At 40.3% G+C, this 12,057-nt stretch overlaps 1 protein-coding gene across 1 annotated transcript in view; it reads left to right on the forward strand.

The window, feature by feature from the left end:
* Positions 1-12,057, forward strand: part of CENPP (centromere protein P) — a 225,955-nt gene that overhangs the window by 30,509 nt on the left and 183,389 nt on the right. Inside the window, exon 5 of the mRNA XM_055128778.1 lies at positions 8,430-8,526. Coding sequence (XP_054984753.1) covers positions 8,430-8,526 — 97 coding nt within the window. The remainder of the gene's footprint in view (positions 1-8,429; positions 8,527-12,057) is intronic.

The raw sequence follows: 12,057 nt of genomic DNA on the forward strand, positions 1-12,057 counted from the left end.
ACGCAGCTTTCAACCCAGAATGGATCCTCCCAACATTCTCTACTAGGTGTTCCCTTCTCTGTCTCTGCTGCCTTTTCCCCCAGCATGTGAGGCCAGTTTCCAAGCTGTAGGGCAGACCTCGTGGTTCTTATCTCTACTACTCTTGGGTGTTAGTGTCCCATTCTGCTACTTTATAATCCACATATGAGTGCGTTCTTTCTATGTCTGTATCTTTCTAGCTGACTCATTTCACTCAACATGATACTTTCCATGTTGATCCACTTATATGCAAATTTCATGATTTCGTCTTTTCTAACAGCTGCATAGTATTCCACTGTGTAGATGTACCAAAGTTTCTTTAACCAGTCATACTCTATTATTTCTTGAAGTAGCGTTTTATAGTTTTCTTTGTACAAGTCCTTTACCTCCTTAGTTAAGCTGATTCCGAAGTACTTGATTTTCTGAGGCACGATTGTGAATGGGATTGCTTTTTTCATGTCACTTTCTTCTGTCTCATTATTTGTATATAGGAAAACTATGGACTTTTGGGAAAGTATCATATTAAGTGAAATGAATCAGAAAGAGAGAGACAGACATAGAAAGATCGCACTCATCTGTGGGATATAAAATAACAGAGTGGGAGACTAACACCCAAGAGTAGTAGAGATAAGGACTAGGAGGTCTACCCCACAGCTTGGAAACTGGCCTCACATGCTGGGGGAAAAGGCAACTCAGATAGAGAAGGGAACACCAAGTAGAGGATGTTGGGAGGACCCGTTCAGGTTGGAAGATGTGAACTGAAAGTATAGAAAGTATAAAAAAGCAACTATAGACCGAACATGAAGGCCACTCAATACCTCTGTTGCAAACTGCAACACCCAAAAGGAGAGAGAACAAAAGGGAATGCCCTGCCGCAGAGGCAGGGTGGGGTGGTGGGGGATGGGGTGGCGGTGGTGAGAGGGATGCTGGGATCACTGGTGGAGGTGAATGGGCACTGGTGGAGGGATGGGTAAACGATCACTGTATGAGTGAAATGCAAACACAAAAGTTCATAAATTTGTAACTGTACATCACAGTGATTCTCTAATAAAAATTTAAAAAAAAAAATCAAGGACGCTGTCTCATTTGCCAAGGCATCAAAAACCAGATGGGGGCCGGAGCGATAGCACAGCGGGTAGGGCGTTTGCCTTGCACGCGGCCGACCCGGGTTCGATCCCCGGCATCCCATATGGTCCCCCAAGCTCTGCCAGGAGTAATTCCTGAGTGCAAAGCCAGGAGTAACCCCTGAGCATCGCTGGGTGTGACCCAAAAAGCAAAAAAAAAAAAAAAAAAAAAAAAACCAGATGGGCCGGACACCTAATGCAATTCAGAGACGACCGCTGGACTAGAGCTGTTACTGACTGTATTCCACAGGACGTCAAAAGACCGAGTGGCCGCCCACCAACGAGATGGTTAGACTTCTTCGTCAAAACCCTGAATGAATGGTTGGAGGCTCTTCCTTTTCCTTGAGTGAGCAGATATCATTAGGCTACCTTAGCACGCGACAGGGATGAATGGAGATATTACTGGCACCCCCTCAAGCAAATCGAATATCAACAGGATGACAAGTGACATTTAAGCTTATGCACTCTATCTCATTCTTCAAACATTTACTATACATTTATACATGTGAGGTATTAGAATTAATATATTACTATTTAAAAAGAAAGCAAACAAGAACAAAAAAAATGTGAAAAATACATAAATAAATACTTCCTCAAAGAAGACATATAGATGTCCTGCAGACAAAAAGAAATCATGCTCAACATCACTTACATATTTTACATTATGGTGCCAGGGCCAACGTCACTGATTATCAGAGAATTCTTTATCAAAAAGATTGGAAATAGCAAGTGTTGTTAAGAGTTTAGAGAAAAAAAGAACTCTAATACACTGCTGGTATAGCCACTATGGAACTTGTATAGAGATTTCTTAAAGAACTGAAAATGAGCAAGGAAGGTATTACGTTGGGTAAGGCACTTGCCCTGCATGCACTCAACCCTTGTTCAATCCCCAACATCACATGATCTTTTGAGCACAGCAGAGAGGTCACAAACAGTGGGGAGTAGTTCCAGAGCCCAAACAGCTATGGTTTTAAAACCCAAAAAGCAAAAACAGAGCACAAGATCCCAAATGGAGGGTCCAGAGAAACAGTATAGCAGGTAAGGAAGATACTTGCCTTACACAAGGCTGATCCCTGAGTAATCCCCAAGTGCAAAGCCAGGAGTAAGCCCACACCGCTGGGTATGCGACCCAAATCCTGACTCCCCACCCCCCAAAAGAATTAAAAATGGAAATGATATATGATTTAGCAATACCACTCCTAGATATTACTTCTGTAAGAGTTTGAAGACATTGCTCTGAAAGAATAGTTGCATCCCTCCATTCACAGCAGCAGCATCAACTATATGCCTCCATCAGTGGATGATTGGCTAAAGAAATTGTGGCGTATTTATATAGTGAGATGGTTCTCAGATGTTACAAAGGATGCAGTATTTCCTTTTGTAAATGAGTGCCCCTTGAGGTAATAATGCTAAATAAATTAAGGAAACTGAAAACAATTATAGCTTGGTTGAATCACTCAAATGAACAATGTACATTATTAAAGCAGAGCTGGTAAAAACAAAAAAATACGATGAGCTTTTAGACTGAAAACTACAACTATTATCTGAGAAAGAGAAAGGAGGGTGAAAATAGTAGATGGGTCATTTTTTGTTTGTTTTTAGATTTGGGCCACACCCAGCAGTGCTCAGGGCTTACTCCGCCTCTGCACTCAGAGACCAGTTCTGGTAACCTCAGGGTTTTGCCATGTGGAAGGCAAGTGCCCTATGCATTGTACTATTGCTCTGAGTAAAATTAGTCATGGATTGCACTGTAACTATGGGGAGGTTTGGGGAAGCTTAGACAAATCATATACGTAATAATAAAGATGTGAAGCTGTAATCCTGAAATTTTATTTTTTATATTTCAATGGTAAATTAATAAAATAAAATTAAGATGTGAGCAAAAGCTGTTAGAAATTTTGATTTTTGTGGAATGTATCATCTAATGTAGAAGACAGTTATTAAGTAATCACAGTAATTAATAGAAAATTGTGTGTTAAATGCTGTAGAAATCCATCAAGAATTTGACTTTTGGGGAGAACATGAGATTATTACTCATATTTATACCTGACATATCTAATAACACCAAACATTAGCCAAGTGGCACAAATGCTAGCTGACTTCGACCGTGAGTGTGGAAAGGTTGGACTGCAGCTGAATCTCACGAAGACAATGTTCATGAGAAACGAACTAGTTCCTGACATTCCATTTGCTCTCAATGGAGCAAACATCTCTGAATGCAGCAGCTATGTGTACCTAGGTCGAGAACTCGACATGACGAATGACTTGGCGCCAGAACTATGCAGGAGAAAAAGAGCGGCATGGAATGCCTTCAAGAGCATTGAAGAAGTTGTTAAGAGGATGAAGAACCTCCGGCTCCGGGCACATCTTTTCTATTCCACTGTTCTTCCTGCACTAACATATGCCTCAGAGACCTGGGCCCTACGAAAACAGGATGAGAACGCAATTTGGGTCTCCCAAAGAGGAATGGAAAGAGCTATACTTGGAGTATTACATTTCACTCAAGAAAGAGAAGGAATCCAGAGTTCTGACCTCCGTCGACGATTGAGGATCAGGGACGCTGCCTCGTTTGCCAAGGCATCGAAAATCAGGTGGGCCGGACATGTAGTGCATTTTAGAGACAACCACTGAACTAGAGCTGTTGTGACTGGATTCCACAGGACATCAAAAGAATGAATGCAGACGTTACTGATGCCCACTCGAACAAATTGATGAGCAACAGGATGACAAGTGATACAAGTGAAGATCACTTTAGATTCCCAGAATTAGAAAGCGCAGAGATCCCATCAGAATAACCTGAAGAGAAGAAAACCAAGACATATTTTAATTAAAATGAAAGAGCCAAAGATACAAACACTATCTCTAGAGCAACAGGCGCAAAACCAAAATTTGCCCATAAGGGAGTCACCATAAAAATCCCAACAAATCTTTCAAATGAAATCCTACAGACTAAAAAGGAAGAACTATATATATATATATATATATATATATATATATATATATATATATATATATACATATATATATTCAACACACTGAAATAGGCATCCAAATAAAAACACTTCATCTAGGTAGATTTTCATTGAAATTTTATGGTCACACACTGTCACACAGTCGTCCTGTTGTTCATCGATTTGCTCGAGCGGGCACCAGTAACATCTCCATTGTGAGAGTTGTTGTTACTGTTTTTGGCATATAGAATACGCCATGGATAGCTTGCTAGGCTCTGCCGTGTGGGCAGTATACTCTCGGTAGCTTGCCAGGCTCTCCGAGAGGGACGGAGGAACTCTGGTCGGCTCCATGCAAGGCAAATGCTGTACCCGCTGTGCTATCACTCTTATAACTTAAAACTTCACTAACAACAATTAGAGTTCTTGGTCACTAAATTAGCATAGCAAGATACACTAGATGGCATTATATTAAACAAAATAAGTAAAGATTACGGAAATATCCAGAAACTACTCAAAAAGATGACATTAAGTTTCTTTATTTCAGTATATATGTTTTTTTTTGTTTGTTTGTTTTTTTGGTTTTTGGGTCACACCTGGCAATGCACTGGGGTTACTCCTGGCTCATGCACTCAGGAATCACCCCTGCCGATGCTCAGGGGACCATATGGGATGCTGGGATTTGAACCCGGTCAGCCGCGTGCAAGGCAAACGCCCTACCCGCTATGCTATCACTCCAGCCCCAGTATATATGTTTTTAATGTCGGTGGCTCCCCAAGAAACTCACTTGAACTGTTAGGATACACACAGACTCAAACTATAAGACTGAAAAACAATCGCAGGCTGGCCAGAGCCTACAAGGGGGGCACAAGGGCTGGAGCAAGAGCAGAGGCTGAGGCACTTGCCTTCCGTGCAGCCAGCCCCAGTCTGGTTCCTGTCAGTGCAGGTGCTTCTTCCCTGTGCCCAGCACCACCAGCCTAGTGCTGCCTGAGCACGCTGGGTGTTGCCCAAGGGTGGTTTTACTTATTCATTTTATTTTATTCTTTTAAAAATCAGATCAGTAACATACTGGCTACACTGACTGAGAAAAAGAGAGGGAACTCTTGGTAAATTGGACTAGACATGAAAGTGATAAAATTATAGTAATACTTCAGAAATACAAGGCATCATATAAGATTTGTATAAACAACTCATGACTGTATTTATTTATTTTTGAAGAGTTAATAAAAAATCTCACTTTTTTAATTGAATCACTGTGAGAAAAAAATTACCTTAATATGAAAAGCTAACAGAGGCATTACTAAAAAGAAAAAAACAGACCAGTACCCCTGATGAACATGGATGCAAAGAGCCTTAATAAAATCCTACAAATCAATACAATAAGTATATCATGCAGTATGATTAAGTGAGACTCTTCCCAGGGATGAAAGGACAATTCAATATATGCAAAATATGTAATATACCATATAAATGAAAGGAAGGCTCATTTCCATGGATGCAAGGAAAGCCTTTAACAAGATTCAGCACTGATTCCTGATGATTGCTCCATGGTTGGAAGCCTGCCTCAGGTGCTGGGAAGAAAGGCAGTTGGGATGAAGAAGGAGCCACTATGGCAATAACAGAAATGATCACTTGGATAAGAACTGCACACTGAAAATAGGTAAAGGAAAAAACAGGATGACCCCTTAGTGTCTGTATTGCAAGCCATAATATAATACCCATAAAGAGAAAGAGAGGTGGGGGTGTGTGTAAAAATAAAAAAGAAAAGGAGCGCGGGCGGCGAGGCAGGTGAAGGAACGGAACGGAGCCAAGATGGTTGGTCTCACTCGCAGTTTATTCCAATCTTCCCTCTATACACTCTCCTCTGGAACTCCCCTCCTGCCCCCTCATACAGCTACCTTAAATCTCCCCGTCCCCCAGCAGCCTGGGGCTTATCCAAAGGTGTGGTTACAATCCATAGGGGTTATAGTTCTGTCCCTTAGGGGAATGACTTCACTAGGACAGAATCTCTCTTTCAGCAGGAGGACCCACCCAAGGGCAGAGTCCCATGAATGTGTTTCTCTTCTCCTCAGCCAGCAAGCATATAAGAATTCATAATATTAATCATTTTGTATGGACACAATAAGAGATGCATTAAAGCTTATAGAATTGCTCTCCTGGGGCCATCTCAATCTCAGACTACAGTGCTCAGGCCAGATCAGTCTTTCCTATCCCTGGCAGGGTCCCAGTCTCATCATTACTATTGGATCATGACAGCATTTGTCTATGATCAAGCTCTTAACTTATAGTTAAGAATTAGGCACTTTATGGGGCTGGAGCGATAGCACAGCGGGTAGGGTGTTTGCCTTGCACGCGGCCGACCCGGGTTCTAGTCCCAGCATCCCATATGGTCCCCTGAGCACCGCCTGGGGTAATTCCTGAGTGAAGAGCCAGGAGTAACCCCTGTGCATCGCCAGGTGTGACCCAAAAAAAAAAAAAAAAGAATTAGGCACTTTGGCCAGGCCCATCTCGATGCCAGGGTAGCACATAACTCACCGCTTGCCCTGGATCCTTCCCGTCCCACGTCGGGGACCCTATTTGGGGTGCTAGGAACTGAGGGCAACTGAGGCTTAAGTGGAGAAAGCAGATGGCCGGGAGGGAATAATATTCGAGGCCAATTAAGTCTTAAGTTATAAAAACATAATATTGTCTTCTTGTGTCTATACAAAAAAGACATAGCTTTAAAGTAAATTATTCAAAAGGCATAAAGAAGAGAGAAAGGCAATGTTATAATATTCAGTGTCCTAGGAAGTTCTGACCTTACCAATTAACAGAGTTTGATTAGAGGAAGAGCAGAAAAACTGGTAGAAGTGGTTACAGATAAACAAAGGAATGGGAGTGACTTGGGAGCACTTTGATGGGTGTGACTGATAAACCTAAGCTCCTAGTGGCAAGGGGGAAAGGACAAATCAATGATATCCAACAGGGGTGGGGGGGGAGAGAGAGAGAGAGAAAGAAAGAACGTGCCTGCCATAGAGGCAGGCTGGGGTGGTGATGGGAGGGAAACTGGGGACATTGGTACATTGGTGGTGGGAAATATATACTGGTGGAGGGGTAGGTATCGGAACATTGTATGACTGAAACCTGATCATGAATAGCTTTGTAACTGTGCATCTCACAGGGATTCGATTAAAAAAGAAAAGAAAAGAAAAGAAAAGAAATCCTCAAAAACAAAAGGAGGGGGGAATTGGAGGGACTTATCTCAATATTGTAAAGATCATGTACAAGAAACCCATAGATAACATAATCCTTAAAATTGAGGAAAAGTGAAAGCCCTTCTGAGGTCAGGTACAAGGCAATGATAACCACTTTCTCTGTCACCATCCAACATAATATTGGAAATCCTTCCTATAGCAATTAGGCAAGAGAAATCAAAGTATTTCAGTAAATAAGTCAAGTTATAATTATTTGCAGATGACATGATATTTTACATAGAATGCCATAAAGTCTCCACTGAAAAGCCCTAGAAACAATAAACATACAGTAAAGAGGCAGGGTACAAAATCAGTGCACAGAGGTTTTATCATCATTGGTTCAATGATTAAACACAGTCATTGGTTCAATGATTAAATGTGTGATTGAACTAAAACTTCAGATTCTCTCTCTTCCCTGGCAGTCTGGTTTGCTCAAAGTCCTTTTAATTATGTGGTTGGTCTATCTGGCGAACTGCTCTCATCCCGAGGTTATCCAGGACTGCTGTGAGTTGGCTGCCTCATTAGCATAATAAATACACTCTGTCATGTGAAGTTGCAAGGATTTTTGAAGCTCTGTGCCCAAAGCATGGATAAAGACCAGATGTGTTCTTTATTACCAGTCATCACAGAAGATTTCAGGCAGTATAGAAGATGGGTAGGATGGAAACATTTGAAAATGGGGAAAAGAAGCATTCTAGATTGAGAAATTAACATTTGCAATCACACAGGGGTGCATACACAAAAGTATAAGATTCAGTCTATGGAAATATATTAGTTATTTTGGGAGGTGCTCACACATAGCAGTGCTCAGGGGTTAGTTCATGCTTTCCTCAAGGGTCACTACTGGCCTGCTGAAGGGTTCTGGGGATTAAATCCACACTTGATTTTAGCCAAAAGGCTGAAAATCCATGGGGGAAGGGAGGGATCAAATCCAGACCTCCTGCATGTAGAGAAACACTCTACATGTTTGACCTCTGTCAGACATTGACCTCTGTCTCTCCAGTCCTATCAAGTATATTTTGTAGCTTTGGGGTAGGTTTTATGTAAAGCAAGTTTGGGGTTTGTGTACAGATACTTATTAATCATGTTATCTTTCATTTCTGCAGAGTAAAAGAAAGGAAAGATCTTGTCTTATTTTTCCAGACCCTACACTTTTTTGCGGAATGCTTTGAACACCGTATGCGCACATTTAAACATTTCAAGGTAAAGTCTAGATTTAAAAATTTTAAACACATGAAAAATGAAGCTGGTGCTACTTTAGTTACTTAACATAGTAATCTTCCCTTAATGTTTTTAAACAATGGAAAATATTTTCACTGGTTTCTAGAATTTGCAAGCCCTCCGAATATTTCGAATTCAGATCAGTAAATTTTTCCATTACGTATTGTTTTGAAATCAGTGCTTAGATCTTTATTTTAAGGCATGCATTTTGAAGAAATTGGTCTATTAAGGGTTCTTAAAGTAAAATGTTAAGTGCTTGGAATATGATGACAGCAGACTTATCAGCAGGTTAATATTCACTGCCTGAACCAGATGTATTTTGAATGTCTATCATATATTTCAAGTTTTAATGCTGAATCCTGATTCATAAAAAGTAGTGCTTTGTGTACTTTTAATTTTAGTGTAGCTAAAATTGTTGGCTATATATCCTACCTCTTTGGATGATATTAAATTGTTAACCACAATTAGCCACACAAAAGCCTATTCTGAAAGAGTTAACATAAATTGTGTCTCAAGGTTTAGGTTTCCTCAAAAGTCTTAACTCTAGGTCATGCCTGCTGTTTTTAAGACTGATTCTGATTTTTCCCTTATGTTGTAATTGATGATGATGATGATGACAATGACGGTGGAGGAGGGGAAGGATTGGTGGTAGTGACAGAGACCTCAGCCACCACCATCATTCTCTTTGGTGCTAACATCAGTCAAACATAGGATTTTCTTAAGAATGAAAAAATGACAGTACCTGTATGGTGATTCCTTGAGTTCTCGTGATTCTATTGTTTATTTGCAAGTGTTCTTGCACCGGAACAATTCAAGATCTGTGTGTGAACTATTGATAAGTATTGATCGAGGAGTATGCTAGCAGTATGGTAATGAATCATCTCACTGTGCATTTCTTTTATATTTGAGTGGGTTGTGGAAAATGTGACTTCTAGTCCCCATTTCCAGTGATTTGTACATGGGTACTTTTGTGAGAGATGGAGAAGTGTAATTGGTACATTTTTCTAGCGGAGGATAGAACTATCTCTCATCTATGCTTGTGCCAGTCATCTTTCTCTAACTGAAGAAACGGTCACATTGTTGGACAGTCTATCTCTAGAACTTTTTTACCGCCTCAAACTAAAACTCTGTTCCCATGAAACCCTAACTTGCCTTTCCCTCCTCCCCTCAGCTCCTGGAAACAGTTTTAATTCCTTGAGCTCCACTATTCAAGGAGCTTTATCTAGGTGGATTCATGCAGTATTTCTTCTTTTTGAAATTTGTTTTACTTACCGTAATGTCCTCAGTCTTCATCCATGTTATGGATATATTCTTCCATGTAGCTAAATTGTATTCCCTTGTGATTTATATTTTCTTGTATGTGTTTGCCTCATTTTGTGTATCCATTTATCTGTTGATGCTTAAGTTGTTTCTATCCTTTGGCTCATCATTGAACCTTCACTGACCATTGGCATACAAATATCTGTTTAAGTTCCTGGTTGTTTCATTATGGGGCTACACCTGGAGTGTTAGGGGTTACTCCTGGCTCTACACTGAGATGTCACTCCTACAGGGCTCCTTGTGCTCAGGCCTGTGAGTTCCTGTTTTTAGTTCTTTTAAATGTATACCTGTAAATTGATTTGCTGAATTTTGTGGTAATTTTCTGTCTATTTTGAAGAACTGCGTATTCTTTTTAGTAGTGGCTGTACCTTTCTGTATTCCCATCTCTTCACATTCTTTCTAACATTTGATATTTCCAGGTTTTTTTGTTTTGTTTTATTGGTAGTAACCTAATAGGTGTACAGTGCTATCCTTATGAGGATTTTGATTTCCTAGTGATTAGTGATGTTGAGCATCTTTTCATTTTTCTACCAGCTATTTATTTATTTTCTTTGATGATAGTCTTTGGCCAATGGTTAAAACAGTTTGGTTTTATCATTGTAGAAATTCTTGATCTATTTTAGATATTAATCCCTAATCAAAGTAAATGATGGTCAGATATTTTTATCCATTCCCTAGATTGCCTTTTCAGTCTCTTGATTATGTTCTTTGATGTACAGATTTTTTTTAAAAAGATTTTTTATAGAGGACAGCTCAGGGACTTGAAGATCATTCCCAGCCATATTCATGAGGCAGTGTGGCCTGATGACTTATCTAAACCAAGAGCAACAGAGCTTGGGGCCTTCGTGCCCGACCAAGTGCTTGCCTGCTACTCTGTCTCTCCTCTCTCCTGTCTAGAGTTTAGCTTTTAAGTTTGCATGCTTGATTTAGTTTAAATCATTAATATTGGGGCTGGAGCGATAGCACAGCAGGTAGGGCGTTTGCCTTGCATGCGGCCGACCCGGGTTCTAATCCCAGCATCCCATATGGTCCCCTGAGCACCGCCAGGGTTAATTCCTGAGTGAAGAGCCAGGAGTAACCCCTGTGCATCGCCGGGTGTGACCCAAAAACCAAAATAAATAAATAAATAAATAAAATAAATCATTATTATTATTATTTTGGGGGGCTGGAGCGATAGCACAGTGATAGGGCGTTCGCCTTGCACATGGCTGACCCGGTTCAATTCCTCCGCCCCTCTCCGAGAGCCCGGCAAACTACAGAGAGTATCCCATCCGCACGGCAGAGCCTGGCAAGCTACCCATAGCGCATTCTATATGCCAAAACCAGTAACAATAAGTCTCACAATGAAACATTACTGGTGCCCACTCGAGCAAATCGATGAACAACAGGATGACTGTGACTGTGAATGTGAATGTGATTATTTGGGGACCATACCTAGCTGTTTTCAGAGCTTATTCCTGGCCTTACATTCAGGGATCATCCTTGGTGGTGCTTGGGTGACCATTTATGGTACCGGGTTTGCATGGAAGGCAAGCGCCCTACCCATTATACTATCTGTCCAGCCCCTACTTTGGGATAATTTTTGAATTATCAGGAATTCAAGTTCATTTTTTGGGTGTGTGGAGTCCAGTTTTTCCAGCATTATTTGTCAAATAGGTCATCCTTTCCTTGAATGATTTTGGCACTTTTACCAAAAAGAATCTGACCATGTATGCAAAAGTTTTATTCTAGATTCACTATTCTATTGATGTATATGTCTTACCTGATGGCATTTCCACACTTTTTGTTGCTGTAATCTTACTGTAAGTTCTGAAATGAGGAAGTGTGAATACCATAATTTTATTCTTTTCAAATTTTTTTGGTATTTGGAACCTTTTTAGATTTCATATAATTTTAATATGGAAGTTTTTCTATTTCTTTAAAAATGATATTGATAGGAATTATCTTTTATATATTGCTTAGGTTAGTATTGTCATCTTAACTTCAGTGCTTTTTCACTCTCATAATTATTTTCTCTAAACCATTGGCTTTCAAATTTTCTTCTTATAGGCTTGAATGAGCAAGCCCAAATTTTTTTAATTTTGAGTTTCTCTTTAGTTGTGTAGGGAATACAGGCACATCTTAGCCCTTTGAACCTGGAAACATGAGAGAAATCTTCTCTGGCTACTTTGCTTGCATTCAGCAGCTTTATCA

Source organism: Sorex araneus, chromosome 2, assembly GCF_027595985.1.
Source record: "Sorex araneus isolate mSorAra2 chromosome 2, mSorAra2.pri, whole genome shotgun sequence".
In the NCBI taxonomy this organism is placed as follows: Eukaryota; Metazoa; Chordata; class Mammalia; order Eulipotyphla; family Soricidae; genus Sorex; species Sorex araneus.